The sequence below is a fragment of the Phaseolus vulgaris genome, chromosome 9 (assembly GCF_000499845.2).
Source record: "Phaseolus vulgaris cultivar G19833 chromosome 9, P. vulgaris v2.0, whole genome shotgun sequence".
In the NCBI taxonomy this organism is placed as follows: Eukaryota; Viridiplantae; Streptophyta; class Magnoliopsida; order Fabales; family Fabaceae; genus Phaseolus; species Phaseolus vulgaris.
Window position 1 is genome coordinate 10,974,424 of NC_023751.2, and position 21,425 is coordinate 10,995,848.

A 21,425-nucleotide genomic window follows, 5' to 3' on the forward strand; every position below is an offset into this window, starting at 1 on the left:
GGGCTAATGGCAGGTGACTAAGTGGGCTAATTGCAGGTAATTAATAAAGAAGCCGAATTCTCCATACACCTCCGCAACTTTCTTAAATTTTCACATTAATTATAAAAAATCATTTTTAATATTTTTATTCTTTAAAATAGCCTTAAATAAAACATAACATGGTATCTTTAAATAATCTCAGTTACTCTGACGAGATTTTTATGCCTTCCTTTCCGTAACAACATTTTCATTTTTCTTTAGTTTCAACGTTTGAGAACACAATTTTATTATTTGAGTGTGTACGAAAGAGTTATCGAAAAGATTCGTTATATTCAACTTTTTTATCATAAAGATATTTTTTTAGTTTTGTAATGCATTTTTACACCTTGTTTTGTTTTTTTTTTCTGTGTTTTGTGAATTCAAGAAAATGAAAAAAAAAACTAACAAAAACACAACCATCGCTACGGTAAAAAATGAAAAAAGAAACATTACGTTCTCCAACATATTTATTGTTAAAAACTAAAAACAAAATATAGAAGTGCATGAGAAGGTAGGAAGGTGAAGGAAGAATTTGCCATAAAGAACGTGTACTTTTTTCTTTTCTTTAAAGCATGTATAATTGAATGATAAAAAGTTAATTTGCTAAATGATACATTGATAATTCAAAAAATTTATACAATCATATTATAACTCCAAATATTATTATTTTAATATTTTTTTCATATTATTTAATTACAATTTTTTTATTATATATATTTATTTTTAAATACTATACAACTTGTGAAACTATCATTTTCCAAAAAATAATCCGTTAAAGTAAGGGTACATCCGTTTCCAATATATATTTTTAAGAGATTTTGAAGTTGTTGCATGACTCTTTCTTCTTACACCTCCATACATTCTTCTGCCATCCCATCCCATATTAAATGTAAAAATACCGTTTTCTCTTTTTTTGTGCCACCTCCATACATAATCTAGAAGTTGTTTTTGGATCCGAAAGTTTTTGATATTTATAAAAGCCGAGACTATTTTTTGCATTTGAAATAAGCCTATGGATTATGTAATCTGGATATATTTCGGACTACATAATCCAGAAGCTAATTCTGGATTTAGAAAAAGACTTTCGGATTATGTAATCCAAAATATTAAAAAAAAGATATTTTTTGAATATAAAAAACATATGGGGTGACACAAGAAGGTATGAAGGTACAGAAAGAAGCAGCCTTGTTGCATTTTAATGCCCGTTTTTGGGTCCATACAGCAAGGCCCAGCACACATAAGCACGAAAAAACAATTTAATGATTATTGATTAATTAACTAAAAAATTTAAGCAAAATGAAAATTTGGGTTCGAGAATCACGTCAGAATACAACAAATGAAGGATCTGAGCCGCAATTACTAGAGCTGGACACAGAGGCCAAGAGGATTTTGTTTTTTTTTTTGTTTCTCAGTACATTCTAGATGTAAGGTGTTTTAATTTTTCCCATGATTGATTTGGAGTGTCTTGATAGTGTTCGATGAAATCCATAATCTTTCGTTTTCTCAGGCAAAAGCTGTTTGATGGAGGTGATTTTACAGGAGAAGGACGCAGGTAAGTGGGTTTACCGAGGCGAAGGAGCTGCTAATCTTGTTCTCGCGTACTCCGGATCATTTCCTACGTTTGTACGTTCCTCAATTCTTTGTTTTAATTGAGATGAATGATAATGGAAGCTTGATCGGTGGTACATTTGTAATGGTGTTGATGTTGCAGATTGGGAAAGTGATGCGCATTCGTAAGGCTTCGAGGAGTGGCGCGAATGCCATGACTATGAGGAGCCCCTCTGCCTTGACTGCGCATGAATGCCTGCTTTGGAAAGACGTTCATGAATTCATTTCATCGCCGGACAGTGAAATTGCAAGCCAAATATTTGTTCAACATGTTATGAAGCCATTGCTTGGTTCCAAATATGTTGATGCCGGGGTATGTGTTGTGTTGCACCAAATCCGTGTCCACAACATTCTATTGTGTTTGATTTTGTTATTGATAAATGTGTTATACTCAGCGGTTTTTGATACGTTAATTAATAGATCATCCATGCCACCTTTGTGTATAGCGTGGAAGAGCTTTTGTGAGATTGATGGTAGTGATTATGATCTCTGACTCTCACTTATCCTTTTTTTACTTTGTTTAGATGCTTGTGGGGGTGACGAGGGAATTTCTTGAATCGGTTGAAAAGAATGTTATCTATCAACGTCCTGCTTGGAGAGTTGATAATGCACGGGTCGACATGCATCGTGATTCTGTGCTTCTCTTGTCTGATCATTCACTCTTTACTCATGGTATTGAGGACTTGCTTCAGTTCAAAAATAATTGTTACCCTTTATGCATGTGAAACTGTGGAGTATGTAGTTGCTATGGACGTTATGTTTCTTTCACTTAACACTTTATAGCACCACCCTGAGAAATCATCCATCCAAACATACACCATGAGTACTTGCAATGCAAATCAAGATAGAAGTAAGGGAGGGCAGGTTTCATGGTTGAACGGGAGACATGCTACTAATCATTTGAGTATTCTATAATGATCCTTAATATACTTCCAACAAGAAAACCATAATTTCTAGCTCTTTCATCTTTGATGTTATCCCTTGTAATATAAATTTAGTAAACACATCCAAATTTCCTAACTTCTCAACGCATCTGCTGAGCATTTGAAAGTTCTGTCACAAGCTCTCTGTTTCATTTCAGGTAATCTAGGATCGAGCCCCTGCATATCTGTTGAGATAAAGGTATGCTCTTGATAGTGTCATACATTATTATTCTTTGTATCAAACTTTCCCCCCCTTCTCATTAGACAACAACTTAAAAACTTTAAAATTTTAAATTAAGTATCAAACTTGTTCTACCTTACTCTCTCTTTTGCTTGTTATTAACATTTTAAGTGTTGTTCTGAACAAGTAGCCCAAATGCGGATTTCTTCCTCTTTCAAGTTACATATCTGAAGAAACTGCTGTCAAAAGGACCATAACTCGCTTTCAAATGCACCAAGTTCTAAAATTGCAGCAAGGAGAGGTACCCCGAGCACAAAATTTTGCCTTTATTGGTGATTCTGTTGCTGGGTAGTGCATACTTCTTACAGTGGTGATATCATGTAGTCCAGTCAGTGTTTAATATGTTGTTCTGTTGATGAATGTTATTATTATTTCACTTAAACATATCTTATCTTTTTTAACCTTTAAATTTGAAACAGTTTTATCCAATATGTTTGCAGATATCTTTGCTAAGTGAATACAATCCACTTGATCTATTCTCTGGATCAAAGGAAAAAACTTTTAAAGCTATCAAGAATCTCTTCAGTTCACCTCAAAACAATTTCCGTGTATTTATGAACGGCTCTCTCATATTTGGGGGTCTGGGAGGTGGTGCTCAAAATACAAACATTTGTATTGCTAAAGCATTCGAAGATGCACTTAAGTCTGTCATTCGATCTGATGATGGTCTGCGTACAGAGAATTTGCTTACTCTTGTTACTGAGGCTGTGCAAAAATCGGGAGTCCTTGATCAGCTCCTGAAGGTTCAGAAGCTTGATAATGTTGACATAGAAGGAGTCATCCATGCATACTATGATATTACTCATCAACAGTGCATGATATGTAAACATCTGAGTGCAGAACAACTGAAAAGATATACCTCTTTGCATTCGGCTTCTTTGGATGAAAGTTTGAGAATTGTAAAGGACTATTTAATAGCAACAACTGCAAAAGATTGCAGCTTTATGATATGTTTTAGACCAAGGAAAGAGGGGGATTCTGGATCTGTATGCAGTAACGTGTATCTTCATTCAACTAAGCAAACCTTTGACTTCAAGGTAGGCAGCCCTTAACATTTTTATTATTATTTATTTTGATAAGGTAGACAGTGCATTACATGATTCATTTGGTTGCTCTGCTGGTAGTTTGAAGGTCTCATTTGAGAATGATGTTGATTTTTTAGTGCAAAATAGAATAAAGAGTTTAAATACAGTGTAATGTTGGCTCATTTTAGAATGGATCAATGGTGAATGACAAAGTGATACAAATAAATAAATAATATATTAGAGACTAAATAATAAATATACTAATTTTAAAAAAACCAAATGGAAATCTATTAAATAAAACACTATAATTAAAAAAAAGTCTGAATTTTTTGGGTCTCTCTTTTCGTACTTGACACTTTCATTCTTATGCCTTCCTCGTATTCTACCAAATAAAGAATGCTGCTGAAAGAAAAGCAGCAAATTGAAAGATTTTATTTTCAAATGTTGCCAAGAGAAACTCACTAATCATTGTGAGAAATCAAACAAAACTTAGATCCGCAGGAGTGAAATGTTATGTTCAACCATTGATTTCATTTAGTGTTTCACTAAAAGCTTCCTTATAAAGCATATTACTAATAATTATAAATCCGTAGGGGCCAAATTATCCTCATAGATTATAAAAGACGGATAAAATAAACTACTGATTATAAATCACTCAAGAATATTGTTAAAGTCCTATGAAATGCAGAATTAGTAGACAAACTTTGGCTTATCTTTACCTTGTCACCACATATATGTGGCTGCGGAAAAAGTGGAAGAATTAGAATGAGATGGCAATGCAATAATTGAAACAGGAGAAAGGATTTGGGTTTGTTTGATTTTAGTTTTTTATTTAATGTTTTGAATTTAATCTTTTAAAATTATTATATTTAGTGTTTAATCCTTAATATGTCATTTATTTATTTTATTTTAATGTGGCACATCATAATTTACTGCGCTGGAATAAGTGGACATTCTATTGTATTTAAACTAAAAAAGTTGTTTGGCATAAACTTATGGCAAAAGGTATCTAAATTTACAAAAAGGTACAGAGGCTATAGAATGATATCTGTAATGCTTTACTGAATTCCTAACAGATGCTAAAGGAGAAAATCCTCATTCCTAAGGTTTCCCTGTTACAACTGAGAAGTTTTCAGTACTAACAAATCTGAATACTTCCCTAAGCATGACAACTTCAACTGCTCAACCACATCACTTTCTACAAATATTCTACTCACTTCGAGGCCTATCAAAAGGATAAATGTTGTAACTAACTAGGGTGCTTCTCAAAACTCAAAAGCACTGGAAGAAGCACCCTTACTGTCTTTAGTATTATTTTTTATTGAACTAAAATTTGTGTCTGCTATAATGAAGTACTAAAGCCTAAAGCACAGCAGTTCAAAATGGGACTTGATCGCACTCACGATTTCATGCCTTAAATTTTGAAACAAGTTTGAATTACTGCTTCCCTTAGCCACAATTATAATGATTCTATTATCTTTATCCTTATGAAACAATAACTATAATGCTTGTAACTTTTATATCTTATTTTAACTGCTTATTGATCTATATTATTTTATCTATATTAGGTGTATTTCATTGACTTGGATCTGAAGCGAATGAGTAAAATGGAAGAATATTATGAATTAGACAAGAAGATAGTGAGCTGCTACAAAGAAATGGTGAAAATGGACCGTGGAAGAGATTTACGAATTTGCAAGCATCACAAACTGCGTACTTAGATTTAGCAGTCTCTTTTATATAGGTAATACTTGAGATGATTGCGTTGGTAAGTATGAGCAATTTGTCAGTATTATTATTTATCCTTCAGAAGGTTTTTTGTATGCAAATCTTAATATAGTGGTTCAATGTGGCTTTATTTTCAATTTCTTTATGATAGACATGTTGCATTGGTTTATGAACTTTTATGTTATTACATATTATAATCCTAGCTCCTTTATTATTTCTAAAATGTCTATGTATGTTGGTCCTACACACACAGAAGCTCCGGATAATACTATTGAATTTATAAATCCATTTGGTCCAGATCATGTCGGTTTTGATTTGTACCTACTGGTAAAACTGGGAAAGTGATATATCAATATTTCTGTCCATTTTAAAGATATTGATAGAACTGAAATTTGATTTGTCTTTGTTTTTAAAATATGAATACACCGCTAAAATACTGGATGAAACACTTGTTAGTTGTAGCTGATCTTATGCTTCATTTCCACTTTCTTTGCTTGAAAGATACAAGGGCAGCGGTTAGGTTGGCCTCTGTACTGTGAAATTAACTGGTATAAATTTTAATCTGTATTCATTTTTAGGCTCTAAGTGGAAAATTGTAGTCTGTGCAGTAATGCAATGTAATGTTGTAAACAGTACTCAGAAAGTCTATTTTAGAGACGGTAGCTTCAGCTCAGTTCTGGTTTTTCTTTTGTTCAGCCTAGTTTGGCCGTGGCCTGACTGATGATCTGTGTGTGTCGGACATTGAGCTCATGAGCCATTTCAAGGTTTTTCCCTTCTCGCTCTTTTATTTGTTTCTTGTCTCTAGTTCCAGTAGTAGTACAAAGGAGGGACTTGTGTAGGTTGGATTCACAGAAGTCGTCATGCTTTCACCCGCATACTGACACATTCCAATCAAACGACAATTTCATTACCAATTTTGACCAGAATAAATTTTATTTTAAATTTATTTCAAGACAATATTTTAAATGCGCACTAAAGCACCACTATAGTCGCAGCGCGGCCCCTGACCACTACAAGGGTTGCCGTAATGAAGAAGTTTAGAGTAGCGGCTGTAGTAGACTAAATAGTGGTCACAGTGGCCCTATGTGTTGATTCCAAAAAGCCCCGTAAACAGAGACATTAGAGCTTTTTTGGGGGCTACTTTTGGGATCACAACCTCCAAAAATGAAAATTGCAGCTGTAATAGTTTTGAAAATGATAAAGAAAACTTGGATTTAGAAGATCATGTTGAAACAGAAATTTAAGGCTTTTTCGGGTGCTATTTCTGTTAGTATTTACTTGTTTGACATCCTTGACATTTTATTTATAATTATGAATGTCATTAATTTTGAGTTTTTTTTATTAATTAGAATTTATATGCAGATACACACACAGACTTTGTAAATTATGTAGAAACTTTCAAAATAGTTGTTACCCACTAGCTTGCTATAGCGTTTTTGGGCCCGGGTACACATTGCTATTTGGGATATGAAACATTGTTTCAAGACTTCATTACAAATTACAACTTTGTAGAGTACTCCTTATGGAATATTAATATATCATAAACCATGGATAGAACCATTTGTTTTTTTATATTAGAAACTCACCCCCTCTTAAATTAAATGTATGCATTTTGTTTTGCACTGATTACAAGGTATGTCTTTTGGGGAATGACATTTGGGGTATAGCATGAGTTTGATTGTCATATGTTGTGATTTGTGAATTGATGAGAATTTGGTCACTGAACCCAAGAATCTGGGTTGAACTGAATAATTGTTGTTTGTGGATATTAATTGGAGCTTGTTTTTGTGAATATTTAGTTTCTGCATTTTGTTCGCCCGCGAGGGTATAGGTTGGACACTATTCGATTACCATTTATTACTGGTTGTTTAGTTCCCTGTTAACATTTCCGCTGCCACTTTAGTTTTCAGCCTAACTTGTACAGTGGAACGTGATGAACAAGACGTAGCAAATCATGGTTTTTGTTTCTGCGGTGTTTTTCTTACATAGTAATTGTTGAGATATTTTTGAAGAAGTCTTATGTTACCGTTATGCTGTGCTAGTTATTAGGCATCAGTTATGTTGTTGTTCTAGTCTTTAGGAAATAAAAATCTGTTTAGTATTTTTCTGGTTGTTTCTATTTGTTTGGCTATCCCTACTGATGTATTGCCTATATGAAGGCGGTTGCTTGATGAATAAAGATAGATAAGTTCACAACAGTATTTTATTCTCTCCTTCATTTTATCTTAGTTTTAACAGTGGTATCAGAGCTTGAGTTACATATAATAGCAGCAGCTAACATTCAATGGCTTCCTCAGACAACTTCGTACAACTAGCTATTCCACGCTTCGATGGTCACTATGATCACTGGAGCATGCTTATGGAAAACATCTTGAGGTCCAAGGAGTATTGGAATGTTGTTGAATCTGGAGTAGCAGAACCAGCAACAGGAGCTACGAAAGCTTAGAAAACAAAATTTGAAGCCTTAAAATTGAAAGATGTTAAGGCTAAAAATTATCTGTTTCAAGCAATCGTTCATTCCATTTTGGAGACTATTCTTTGCAAAGAAACCTCCAAGCAAATTTGGGACTCCATGAAGAAGAAGTATCAAGGCAATATGAAGGCAAAAAAGGGTACAACTCCAAGGACTCCGAGTCTGAATTTGAGAATTTCGTATGAAGTTAGGAGAAGCAGTTGCAGATTTCTTTTCAAGAACTATGGCAATTGCAAACAAGATGAGGATCCATGGAGAGAAAATGCAGGATGTCACAATTGTTGAGAAAATTCTTCGATCAATGACACCGAAATTTAATTTTGTTGTCTGCTCTATCGAAGAATCGAAGGATATTGATGAACTCTCCATTGATGAATTGCAAAGTTCTTTGTTAGTTCATGAGAAGAAAATCAGCAGGATAAAGAAGAGCACGCGCTGAAGAACACGAAGGAGAGAATAAAACACTGCTGTGAACTTATCTATCTTTATTCATCAAGCAACAACCTTTATATAGGCAATACATCAGTAGGATAGCCAAACAAATAGAAACAACCAAAAAAATAGGAAACAAATTTTTATTTGCTAAAGACTAGAACAACAGCATAATTGATGCCTAATAACTAGCACAACATAACGGTAACATAAGACTTAAAAAATATCTCAACAAATCCTCTCTTAAACTGAAAGTTTTAAAAAACTATCAGTTTAACTATCATTCAAACAACAAACTCCTAATAAATTCCTTAACTTCTGAAATGCAGACAACTTCAACGGCTTGGTTAAAATGTCAGCAACTTGATCTTCACTCTTGCAGTAGAAAACTTCAATGACTTCATCTTTTGTGAGATCCCTTAAGAAATAAAACCTGACATCTATGTGTTTGGTCCTGCCATGAAACACGGGATTTTTGGAGAGTTTGATCGTTGATGTGTTGTCACAATAAATTGAAGTTGGTCCTCTTTGCTTGAACTGCAGCTCCTCAAGTATCCTTCTGAACCATATAGCTTGACATGCACAAGCTGTAGCAGCTACAAATTCTGCCTCAGTGGTTGATAAAGTGACAATAGATTTCTTTTTAGAAGACCAAGCAACAGCTCCTGAACCCAACATGAACACATAGCCCGAAGTACTTTTTATGTCATCTTTGTCTCGGGCATAATCACTATCAGTAAAACCACAAAAATCTTATTTGTCTCTTCTCTTGTAAAACACTCCGCAATCAATTGTTCGCTGCACGTAACGGAGAATTCGTTTGACAACTGCAAAGTGAATCTCCTTTGGGCATTCCATATACCTATTGACAAGGCTGACATAATACATTATGTCAGGTCTAGTAGTAGTCAAATACATCAGACTTCCCACGATTTGTTTGAACACTCTACTGTCCACTTTTCGCCCTTCTTCTGGATATTTCACAAGTTGAAGACCAACTTCAATTGGAGTTTCGACAAGATTACAGTTCTTCATTCCGAACCTGTCAAGAATTTCTCGAACATACTTTCTTTGAGTAATAAAAATACCAACAGCAGATTGCACTACTTCAGTGCCAAGAAAATAGTACATCATTCCAAGATTAGACATATCAAATTTAAGCATCATGGATTGCTTAAATTTTTCAAACATATCAACATCATTTCCAATATAAATCAAGTCATCTACATATAAGGACACAACAAGCATCTTTTCTCCTTCAACTTTAACAAACAGAGTATGCTCATATGGGCATTTAGAAAAACCTTCCTTCAAAAACTAGGCTTCAATGCGACTCTACCAAGCTCGTGGGGCTTGTTTAAGTTCGTATAAAGCCTTTTTCAACTGATACACTTTGAATTCATCTCCAACTTTAACATAACCAGGAGGTTGTTTGACAAATACCTGTTCTTTCAAGTCTCCGTGCAAGAAAGCCGACTTGACATCCAACTGGAAAATGGGCCACGAATTTTGTGTTGCCAATGCAATCAATAATCTGATTGTATCATGTCTTGCTACTGGAGCGAACACTTCTTCATAATCTACACCAAATTCTTGCTCGTAACCTTTTGCCACCAAGCGAGCTTTATACTTGTCCACCTCACCATTTTCTTTCAACTTGGTCTTGAAAATCCACTTCACATCGATTGTTTTCTGCCCTTTTGGAAGCTCAGTCAACTTCCATGTGTTATTTCTTTCAATAGCTGCAAGCTCTTCATTCATAGGTTTTCTCCATTTTGATTGCTTTACTGCTTCTTCAAAGGTTATAGGATCACAATTTGCAAAAAGAGCAAAATGAGCAGCTGGATCCTCAGATTGACCAATTCCCGTTACTTCATAATCATCCATCCGGTGAGACTTGAGTCACCACTTGTTCATTTTGAGTAGTGATTGGTTGCTGCAGCATCACTGTATTATGTTGATTTTCAGATTCATCTTGCCCATCAAAGTCTGCTGGAATTTGTCGTTGAGAACTAGATTCACTCCATGTCCAGAAACTTTCTTCGTTAAATATTACGTCTCGATTAATGACAATTTTCTTGGTGATAGGATTATGTAGTTTGTAAGCTTTGGAACAATCGCTAACACCAAGGAAAATGCATTTCTCACCTTTGTCATCAAGTTTTGTTCTTGTTTGTTTTGGAATACGGGCATAACAAATACATCCGAAAATTCTGAAATGATCAACATTAGGCTTTCGACCGTTCTAAGCTTCCTCCGTGTCATATTTTGAACAGAGAATGTAGGACTTCGATTCAAAATATGAATGCTCCAGTTAACAGCTTCAGGCCAGAAAGCTTTTGGAACACTGCTTCTTGTAAAGAGACTGCGCACCATATTCATTATAGTGCGATTTTTGCACTCACAGACACCGTTTTGTTGCGGCGTATAGGCTACTTTCAGTTGCCTTCTAATGCCATTGCTTTCACAAAAATTTGCAAATTCTTGTGAATTGTATTTCCCGCTTCGATCTGTGCGAAGTACTTTGATTTAGCTTCCTGCTTCTTTCTCAATCATAATTTTTAAGCTTTTGAAAGCTTCAAAAGCATCAGATTTGACCTGCAAAATATAGACCCATGTCTTCTGACTAAAATCATCAATGAAGGTAATTATGTATCTTTGACCTCCATTTGAAGATGGATTAATTGGGCAGCAAAGATCATAATGCACCAACTCCAACACATTTTTGGCTCTCCATGATTTTCCCTTAGGAAATTGATTACGTTGTTGCTTGCCAACCGCACATTCCTCACATACTTGAGAATGAGTTTCAACTTGAGGGAGACCACTGACCATATTCTTCCGTTGCAAAGTGCTTAAGCCACCCAAACTCAAGTGGCCATAACGAAAATGCCATAACCACAATGTATCTGGTACGTTGGCTGAGAAGCAGGAAGAACTCAAACTCTGCACCTGAAGTGGAAACGTACGATTTGCTGTCATGCTAACTTGAGCAATCAAACCCAGCCTTGAATCTTCAATTCAACATAATCCATTTTTAATGGATATCTCATAACCCTTTCCCTATAGCTGACCAATACTAAGTAAATTGGTCTTTAGATTTGGAACATAAAACACATTAGAAATTGTGTGAAAAGAGTTATCTTTGGCATGTAAAGTGACATTGCCTTTTCCCATGACAGATACAACAGAGTTATCACCGAACTTGACGGTATTGCAAAAGCTTTCATCCAATTCAAAAAATGCCTTCTTGTCTCCACAGATGTGGTTGCTACACCCGGTGTCCAAATACCACATATTTTGTCGAGTTTCTTCACTTGCATAACACACCATCAAGAGAGAAACTTCTTCCTTCTTTGCAAAGTTAGATACTTCTGCACTTTGACCATACCTATGGCAGCGATAACACTCAACATTTGATTTGTCTACTGACTTTGGTCTTTGAGTTGTTGAGTCATGTCCTCCACGTCCCCTTCCTCTTCCTTGAAACTGATTATCATTCTGCTGATGGTACTATTGATTACCTCGACTATAGCTTCCTCTCCCCCTACTCCGACCTTGGCCTCTGACTCGACCTCCACTTGTTTTAAAGGGAGGATTATCTGTGGTTGCTTTCAGCACGTGCTCTTCTTTATCATGTTGGATGATTTTCTTCTTATGAACTAACAAAGAACTTTGCAATTCATCAATGGAGAGTTCATCAATATCCTTCGATTCTTCGATAAAGCAGACAACAAAATTATTTCGGTGTCATTGATCGAAGAATTTTCTCAACAATTGTGACATCCTGCATTTTCTCTCCATGGATCCACATCTTGTTTGCAATTGCCATAGTTCTTGAAAAGAAATATGCAACTGCTTCTCCTGACTTCATACGCAAATTCATCAATGGAGAGACAATTCTTGAGATGATTTTCTTCTTATGAACTAACAAAGAACTTTGCAATTCATCAATGGAGAGTTCATCAATATCCTTCGATTCTTCGATAAAGCAGACAACAAAATTATTTCGGTGTCATTGATCGAAGAATTTTCTCAACAATTGTGACATCCTGCATTTTCTCTCCATGGATCCACATCTTGTTTGCAATTGCCATAGTTCTTGAAAAGAAATATGCAACTGCTTCTCCTGACTTCATACGCAAATTCTCAAATTCAATTCGAAGTCCTTGGAGTTGTACCCTTTTTGCCTTCACATTGCCTTGATACTTCTTCATGGAGTCCCAAATTTGCTTGGAGGTTTCTCTGCAAAGAATAGTCTCCAAAATGATGCTGATATGTTTGAAAAATTTAAGCAATCCATGATGTTTGAATTTGATATGTCTGATATTGGAATGATGCACTATTTTGTTGGCATTGAAGTAGTGCAATCTGTTGTTGGTATTTTTATTACTCAAAGAAAGTATGCTCGAGAAATTCTTGACAGGTTCGAAATTAAGAACTGTAATCTTGTCGAAACTCCAACTGAAGTTGGTCTTCAACTTTTGAAATATCCAAAAGACGGGCGGAAAGTGGACATCAGAGTGTTCAAATAAATCGTGGGAAGTCTGATGTGTTTGACTACTACTAGACCTGACACAATGTATTATGTCAGCCTTGTCAGTAGGTATATGGAATGCCCAAAGAAGATTCATTTTGCAGCTGCCAAACGAATTCTCCGTTACGTGCAGAGAACAATTGATTGTTGATTTACAAGAGAGGACACAAATAAGATTTTTGTGGTTTTACTGATAGTGATTATGCCCGAGACAAAGATGACATAAAAAGTACTTCGGGCTATGTGTTCATGTTGGGTTTAGGAGCTGTTGCTTGGTCTTCTAAAAAGCAATCTATTGTCACTTTATCAACCACTCAGGCAGAATTTGTAGCTACTACAGCTTGTGCCTGTCAAGCTATATGGTTCAGAAGGATACTTGAGGAGTTGCAGTTCAAGCAAAGAGGACCAACTGCAATTTATTGTGACAACATATCAACGATCAAACTCTCCAAAAATCCCGTATTTCATGACGTGAGCAAACACATAGATGTCAGGTTTTATTTCTTAAGGGATCTCACAAAAGATGAAGTCATTGAAGTTCTCTACTGCAAGAGTGAAAATCAAGTTGCTGACATTTTAACCAAGCCGTTGAAGTTGTCTGCATTTCAAAAGTTAAGGAATTTATTAGGAGTTTGTTATTTGAATGATAGTTAAACTAATAGTTGTTGAAAACTTTCAGTTTAAGGGAGGATTTGTTGAGATATTTTTGAAGAAGTCTTATGTTACCGTTATGGTCTGCTAGTTATTAGACATCAGTTGTGCTGTTGTTATAGTCTTTGGGAAATAAAAATCTGTTTCTTATTTTTCTATTTGTTTGAGTATCCTTACTGATGTATTGCCTATATAAAGATTGTTGCTTGATGAATAAAGATAAATAAGTTCACAAGAGTATTTTATTCTCCTTCATTTTATCTTAGTTTTAACTGTAATTAGAAATTCCCAAATGGTGTCTAATTTTCATGTTATGGATGGCTTGTACCCCCACTTTCGCACTGTAGCACTCTTGTTTTGTGAAAATTATGTCTACACTTCTGAAATCATTTATCCCTAATTACACGCTGAAGTACTATTTACGATTTGCTCCTTTTGGTTTAGACTTTCTGCTTTTTTGTTAGAAAGTACCAACATATCTGACGGGCTTATGTACTGCAGAAATCTAGCGTCTGTAGAACTGCTCCGTTCAAGGGGCAGGAAAAACAAACTTGTAAAAGCATTACTACCATTGCCCTCAACTGGTACGAAATCATGGGGACTATGATTGAAGAAGCCCAATGCAATGAGGATCATCAAGGTCAGAAAGTTATCAGGAATTGAGTACAAGCGTTCTCAGGTAAAAGATGATGAATGAGATAAAAGTTCTATCATGTCAGAGATGCGATGTAATATAGTTACTGTTTCGTTATCTAATTAACTTCGAAAATTTACGTTAAAGGAGTAATTTGTGAGTTATAACGAAAATACATGAAATCGAGTCAAACACTTTGCATAAATAAGGATGAAATTGTGTGATGTTGGAACACTTTTAATTAATATTTTCATTTAAGTCATGATAAGAGAGAAAGATTTTAGTGTGCTGGATTTACATGAAAGTTGTGACACCCTCTTAGGATTTGAGTTTCTTGGATCAATGAAGTAGCGATATCATCATACGAATTTTCTTGAATTAATGAAATAGTGCTATCATCACATTTGAATTCAGGTTTCAATTTGAAATTATTTAAGTTGAAGTTGTGGAAACATCTAACAACTTTAGTTTCAGTATTTTTTATTTTTTGAGAAAAATTTGGTAGAGGTCCATTATAATTACCTGATAAGACTGAATAATTTTTTACATACAGGTTTTGTATTATATTTTTATATTATATGAATTTAAAATAAAGAAACAAGTGTAGGAGCATAAAAGAAATTGTAGATTAAAGAATTTATATATATATATATATATATATATATATATATATATAGGATAGTAAATGAACTTCAATTTTGATATTTATATACATGAAAATAATTTTCTTATTTAATGAAATTAATAATGGTTGATTGTGTGTGTTTTAAAGTTTGAAAAAATAAATGATTAAACAGTATAGTAAAACAGTTAAGTAAAAAAATGAAAAAAAATGTTAATAATTGTTGTTTTTTTTAATTAATAATCGTGAAAACAACATGTTGATTTTCTGGAATCAAACTAAAAACAATTTTCTATTTGGTTGAAGAGATTTTTAATTGATTAATTCTTCATAGTTTTTCACTCTACCTTCAATACTTGCAAAAATATTTTAAAAACAATTCAACCCCCTCTTGTTTAAGACCTTTAATTCTAACACTGTTTTCTTCTCTTGCATCACGGCACAACATAATCCCTGATGTGAAGCATCATAGTAAACCTCAAAAGGTTTTCCTATATCAGAAATCACTAACACTGGAGCATTAGTAAACCCTTTCTTACACTCGATGAAACTTTGATCACATTTGTCAGTCCAAGAAAAGAAAATTGATCTTTACGAGTTAGTTGTGTCAAGGTGCTACTACCATGAAACAATATGCAACAATCCTCCGATATTAGCCAGCTAGACTCATAAAACTTCTTATTTTTGAGATTGTCTTAAGGCGTTCCCCTTGAAGCACTACCTCCACCTTGGCTAGAGCCACTGAGATCCCCTGAGCTGATATCACATACTCTAAGAAGTTAAATTCCTTCGTCCAGAACTCACACTCAGAGAACTTAGCATATAAATGCTTCTCCCTCGTAATCCTCAACACTATCTTCAAATGCTCTTCATGTTCTTCCTTGGTCTTTGAATGTATGTTGTCTATAAAGACTACAACAAACTTATCCAAGAAAGGGCGAAAAATTCTATTCAAGTAATCCATGAACAAAGCTAGAGCACTTTTTTACTCCAAACGGCATAACCACCTATTCATATTGTCCATAACGAGACCTAAAGGCTGTCTTCTGAACATCTTCAGCCTTTACCAAAATCTGGTGGTATCCAAATCTCAGATCAATCTTTGAGAACACTGAGGCTCCATGTAATTGATCTATCATGTCATCAATTTCTGGGCAGAGGATACTTGTTCTTGATGGTCAACTTATTCCACTGTCTGTAATCTACACACAACCGAGACCCTCCATCTTTATTTTTAACTAGAAGCACTGGAGCCCCCCATGGAGATACATTGGGCCTGATGAACTGTTTCTCCAACAAATCCTTAACTTGCTTTTTCAATTCAATCAACTCGGTTGGAGCCATTCTATAAGGTCCCATTGACATTGGTCCAACTCCAGGTACTAGATCAATGGAGAATTCCACTTCTCTCTTAGGATACATCCACGAATTCCTTCACCACAAGTATACTACTCATCTCATCTTCATTCTTAACTCCTATCTGAGTTAAGATTATAAAACAACTTGATCTTTCCTTCAATTCAGACCATACTTATTGAGTAGACATAGATTCTGACTCATGGGAATTTGGAAACACTATCTTCTATTGAGCACAACCTTTGAGAAAGTGATTGGCAGATAGCCAATCCATCTGTAGAATTCAAATTCATCACCTACATGCTTAACATAAAGGAGTGTGTCAATTTTGAATCATACAATGCTTTCAAATGCATATAAATTAAACAACATCCAATCTGCATGAAAATTTTGTTCCTATCCAAGTAATTTCTCTGTTTGCTACCTTTCAACAGTTTTCTTTGTTTAACTAAAACATAAGCACAACTAAGATGTCTCATCTTTCCTCTTTACTAATGTCATTGATACTTCTAAGGATGACAAAATCAACTTGTAAACTTCTTTCTCCACCAAATCTCAATTTTCCTTTTAAGTTTTGTTGTTTAGTTAGAGTCATCTTATACTGCATTATCGACACTAACATCTTCCAAGCTCCGAATGATAGAAGAAAATTCCTACTTTCATCTTGAAAATTAACTTTGTTACTCTCTATGGAAGCACATGCTTAAATCTTTAATCCTTCCACATACTATTTATTTACTCTTCATAATTTATATCTATTTGAAACTTTATCATGACACAACTAAATCTAACTTGCAACTTGTTCCGCACTAGTTGAGTAACTATCCTTTCTATATTCCAGAGATTTGGAAACTATTGGTTTTTATTCCTCAAGCTACAAGAATGAAATGGATAAAGAATTAATTCATTCAGAAGATAAAATCTAGATCTTTCAAAGTAAGCGTCTCAAATTCATCTAAAATTTGAGTCTATTAACAAAATCATAACACATAATATAAAGTATTACACCAAAATACTTATTGGTGTAAAACTGTTAATTTAAAAGACAATTTCCAATTAAATACACAAACACTTAATAAAATGAAATATATCACACAAGAATTAAATATATGCTCAACATCAAACTTTTAGAATTAAGATAGAGAATCATCTTGATTCAGTTATGAATGTGCACCCTCACCACTTTATCAAGATCCTTTCATTCTTAATACTAAAATTTTCATTTATAACACACCTTTAACTCAAGCACTAACAAGATTTGAAAAAACATTCTTCAAACATACAATCTAAAGAACACACAATCCACCCCATAACACTTAGGTCACCTAAGGTTCGACCTGCTCTGATACCAAATGTAACATCCCTATATTTTCCCACGTCTAATAACCATAATTTGTATGAAATATTAAAATAAATATATAAACATAAAACAAATATGTTTACAACTCTTTCATATAATGTTTCAAAACATATCTCTCTTCATAAGACTTTAAATATTTACATAAAATTAAAACAAATATTCAAAAGAAAATAAAATACTTTCATCATCCAGCTTCTCACTAAGGAGTTTTATCACATGTAACATTATTTGCCCCCGTGTAAATACACGATCATCAGAGATTAAAGAAAACAACCACAAAACAAAGCAAAGGGTAAGCTAACTATTTTTAAAACTTATAATATAAATATAACTTTAAACATCCACATAAAGCCATCAATTCTCATCCATTTCACATAACCATCAAGTGTCTATCAAAAATTCACAATTCATCTTTCTCATGTCAGACTTCTACTGATTCACAACACATAGACACTTGACTCTACTTCCGAAAGACTTATGTGTTGAAATTAGAATCGTGATCACCCCTTCACATCATTGCACACTTTATTTAACACATCAATACACCATTCAATCACAACATATTTTAAACTTTCTAAACAATCCAAACATATCTCAAAATTCACTAAAAATAATAATTGATAAGTGCCTTATTTCAGTAATATTTCATATTAAAATATAGGCACTTATGAGTATTAATTGTTAAAATGCATGTAAAATAATCCCTAATTTGTGAATTTATACCTTTTTACATATTTTATGATCTTTATTTGAATAAGAACATTTTATTCCCAAATTTGGTGTTAATTTCAAGTTTTTAGGAAGAATGGAGATGATTGGGTTAAAGAATACTAATATAAGCTAAAAGGAGAAAGTTGAAAGGCCCATGAACGCACAAAATGTCCAACCCAGCAGCAGAGCAACTCGCTCAAGCGAGCCCATTCTGGCTCGAGTGAGAATGCTCCAGTGGCAGTGTTAAAAATTGACGCTATTCTCGTTCAAGCAAGCTATATCTCGCTTGAGCGAGTAAGCATCAGAAACATTGAGTCATTTTATATTTTAATCAACAAGCTCATCAGCGCGACGCAAGAAGTCACTTAACCCTAGAAAATTCAGTTAAATAGGGGGCTTGAGACTTTACCCCAGTGTGCAAGATTGAGAGGAAAACACCATTGAGTGACTTGTAACCCAATTGGGAGAATAAAAGGTGTTAGAAGATGTGTGGCTAATTTTACCCTTTGGGATTGGAAGTAATCTGTTTAAACTCTTATATATTGAGGTGATATCTTAACATAATATTCAGTTCTTGATTGATTATTGGTATTATTTTTTTGCTTCTAATTCTTGATCTAGAATCTTAAATTTGACTGAAAAGAATTTTTAGGGTTTTGACCTAAATAATAATACTTAACAAAGTGCTAGGAATAGACTTAAAATGTTAATTGCTATCAACGTCTAATCTTAAAAGATAAGTTGTTTTTATAAATATGCAATGAATCAATATTTAGGAAGCATCTTAATAATTTTATATGTGAGGAGTTGATATAAATTATTTTTATACGGGCATCAATATCAATCAAAGGACACAATATTGTCATGTTAATCAAAATACAAAAGAGTGAGAAAGATGAAACTCAATCCCTATTTTTCCATTTGAAGCAACAAACTTTTTGACTTGTTTTCTTTTTAATTCTTGCTATCATAACAACTCTCAACAAACTTTTATTATTCTGTTTATTATTTTGCAAAGTTTTACTTAAATATTCAACTGTTCCTTGTGGGTTCGATATCCGTCCTTAAAGACAAATTATTACTTTTGACAAGGCGGTGCACTTGTCGTAAAAAATAATTAAGTTCCTTTAATCATATTTTTAAATAAAATTTAGAATTTTCACTTAAAAACAATATGCAATAATAAACTAGGTTTTCAAAAGCAAAAATAAAAATTTTAAGTTTTTTTTTACAGAGGGTCTAGCTTGAGCGAGAATGGGTCTCGCCCGAGCAAAAATTTTCTCGTTTGAGAGAGATTCAACCCCAGAGCACCCAAAATTTCATCTTAGGCCTCATTTGAGCGAGATTCCTTCTCGCTTGAGCGAGAATAGACCTGAGAGCACCCCATCTTTCCATTTTATTCTCGCTTGAGCGAGATATGCAAAGAAATCTGCATAATCTTATTATATTCCTAAATCAATTGTCATTCAACTCATAATTTTAATAATCTACACATTAAAAATGACAATTCTTACTCATGCTTTCTAAATCAAACATCATCTAAAGTCAAACAACCAATTCTCATCACACATCACATTTTAAGTAATTCAACAAACTATACAAATACAACTCAACTCCTTTATATTACCATTCAACCACTTTCAATTCTCAATCACAACACTTTCATCAACTTATTCACTTTAAAAACCACTATATAATATTCAAAATCAACCCTTTCATTCAATATATTACTTTAAAAGAAACAATCCTGCAAGAAAATTTTAGATTGGTGACCACGTCACTCCCATATTCATATCTTCTAGCCTAAGGTTCTATTGAAAATTTAAAACTAACTTCCCTTACCTAAACTTGAGCAGATGCTCACTAAGAGCTCCAAACTAGCAAAACTTCAAGGGTAGCCTAATTTGCACCGCAGAGTCCTAATAAAAAAAATCTAACTATACCACTAGGACCCTGAGCTAACAGAGACTACTTCTGAAGATAAAAGCATCACATGAAAGCTTAAACTAAAGACAAACCTAATCAGGTCAAAACTAACTCAAAGAAAAAGGAGTCAAGAATGAACTTACTCTATTTGAGATTTTAATCAGGCAATCTTGTAGAGTTCACTACCAGGAGTCCAATGGTAGACTTCGATTGTCAAACTGATAAGTGAGGAGGTCAGAATCTTAGCGAGAAGGGAGAGGAAAGGAAAAAAGAACTTCTAGAGAGATAGTGGTTCTTTTAAAATGAAAACTGAATAACTGAATTTTCTATTTATATGTTCTTTTCATTTTAATAATAAAATATTTAGGTGTCATTTAAAATATATCACTTACACTCTAAGGTTATTTTCTAGATCTTTACACTTGGCTTGTTGATTTATAGAGTCTGACGGAATCTTTGTTGGTTAGGTATTGAATAGGTTGGCCTTTGACCATTTTTTGTACAAGGGTTTAGACACTTTTACTCTTTGCTGATAAAATAAACTTATTAGATACCAATTTAGAAACTATTTATCAATAATAAAATCTAATTTAGATACCAATACTTTTTTTTAGTCTCTAAAATAATATCTAATTTAGTCAATATAACAACTAATTATTTTTGTCTTTAAGATTGATTTCTATTTAATGATGTTCTTGTAGTGTAAGCATGGTTCTTTCGAACTAAATTATTCTTTCCTTTTAGATTGTTTAAGTGAAAATGTTATAGTTAATCCTAGGTTGATTATGATGCAATGACCTTATTCTTATCCACCCATCACACTTTTTTTAAAATAAGTTACATACTTTGTAAAATGAGGTTAAAGATTTTTTCTCTTCAAAATATAATTTGACCTTCATCAGATGTGTTATTTTATACAAGCTGCATTCAAAAGTTCTTGAATAGAAGTTTTTTTCCAATATAATTTGTTAAACATTCAAAGGCACTTAAGTAATATCTTACTATGATTTTCTAATTATTTAATTTGTTTTAATACTTAAGTTTGATGTGTTGGAATTGTAGATTCTACGCTAATTATTAGTTGTGTTTCTTGATAGATTTTCAAGAAACTTCAAAAGTATTGTTGATATTACTATAAAAAAATTATTAAATAGAAACAAATTTTAGAGACCAAAATAAT

The 21,425-nt window shown here is 33.6% G+C and overlaps 1 protein-coding gene across 4 annotated transcripts; it reads left to right on the top strand.

Annotated features, from left to right (window-relative positions):
- The first annotated feature begins 1,300 nt into the window (after positions 1–1,300).
- On the top strand, positions 1,301–14,574 carry LOC137820752 (inositol-pentakisphosphate 2-kinase-like). 4 transcript variants are annotated; one of them, XR_011082679.1, is made up of 10 exons: positions 1,308–1,442; positions 1,526–1,641; positions 1,730–1,939; positions 2,151–2,298; positions 2,708–2,748; positions 2,921–3,031; positions 3,231–3,827; positions 5,384–5,583; positions 6,240–6,307; positions 14,138–14,574. XR_011082679.1 is itself a non-coding variant. In XM_068624991.1 (9 exons), exons 2-8 carry the CDS (start codon positions 1,540–1,542, stop codon positions 5,534–5,536), a joined length of 1,362 nt encoding a protein of 453 aa, XP_068481092.1. In that variant the 5' UTR covers positions 1,301–1,442; positions 1,526–1,539; the 3' UTR covers positions 5,537–5,559; positions 14,138–14,574. The 4 variants fall into 4 exon arrangements, 2 of the variants coding, with proteins under 2 accessions (XP_068481092.1, XP_068481093.1); XR_011082678.1 differs by having other exon boundaries at positions 5,384–5,559; XM_068624991.1 differs by lacking the exon at positions 6,240–6,307 and having other exon boundaries at positions 1,301–1,442; positions 5,384–5,559.
- Positions 14,575–21,425: the final 6,851 nt, after the last annotated feature.

Coding starts and splice junctions, on each gene's coding strand:
- LOC137820752 (XM_068624991.1), top strand. CDS start 1,540: ATGGAGGTGATTTTACAGGAGAAGGACGCAGGTAAGTGGGTTTACCGA. Junction 1,940..2,150: donor CCAAATATGTTGATGCCGGG/GTATGTGTTGTG, acceptor TACTTTGTTTAG/ATGCTTGTGGGGGTGACGAG. Junction 3,828..5,383: donor AGCAAACCTTTGACTTCAAG/GTAGGCAGCCCT, acceptor TATCTATATTAG/GTGTATTTCATTGACTTGGA.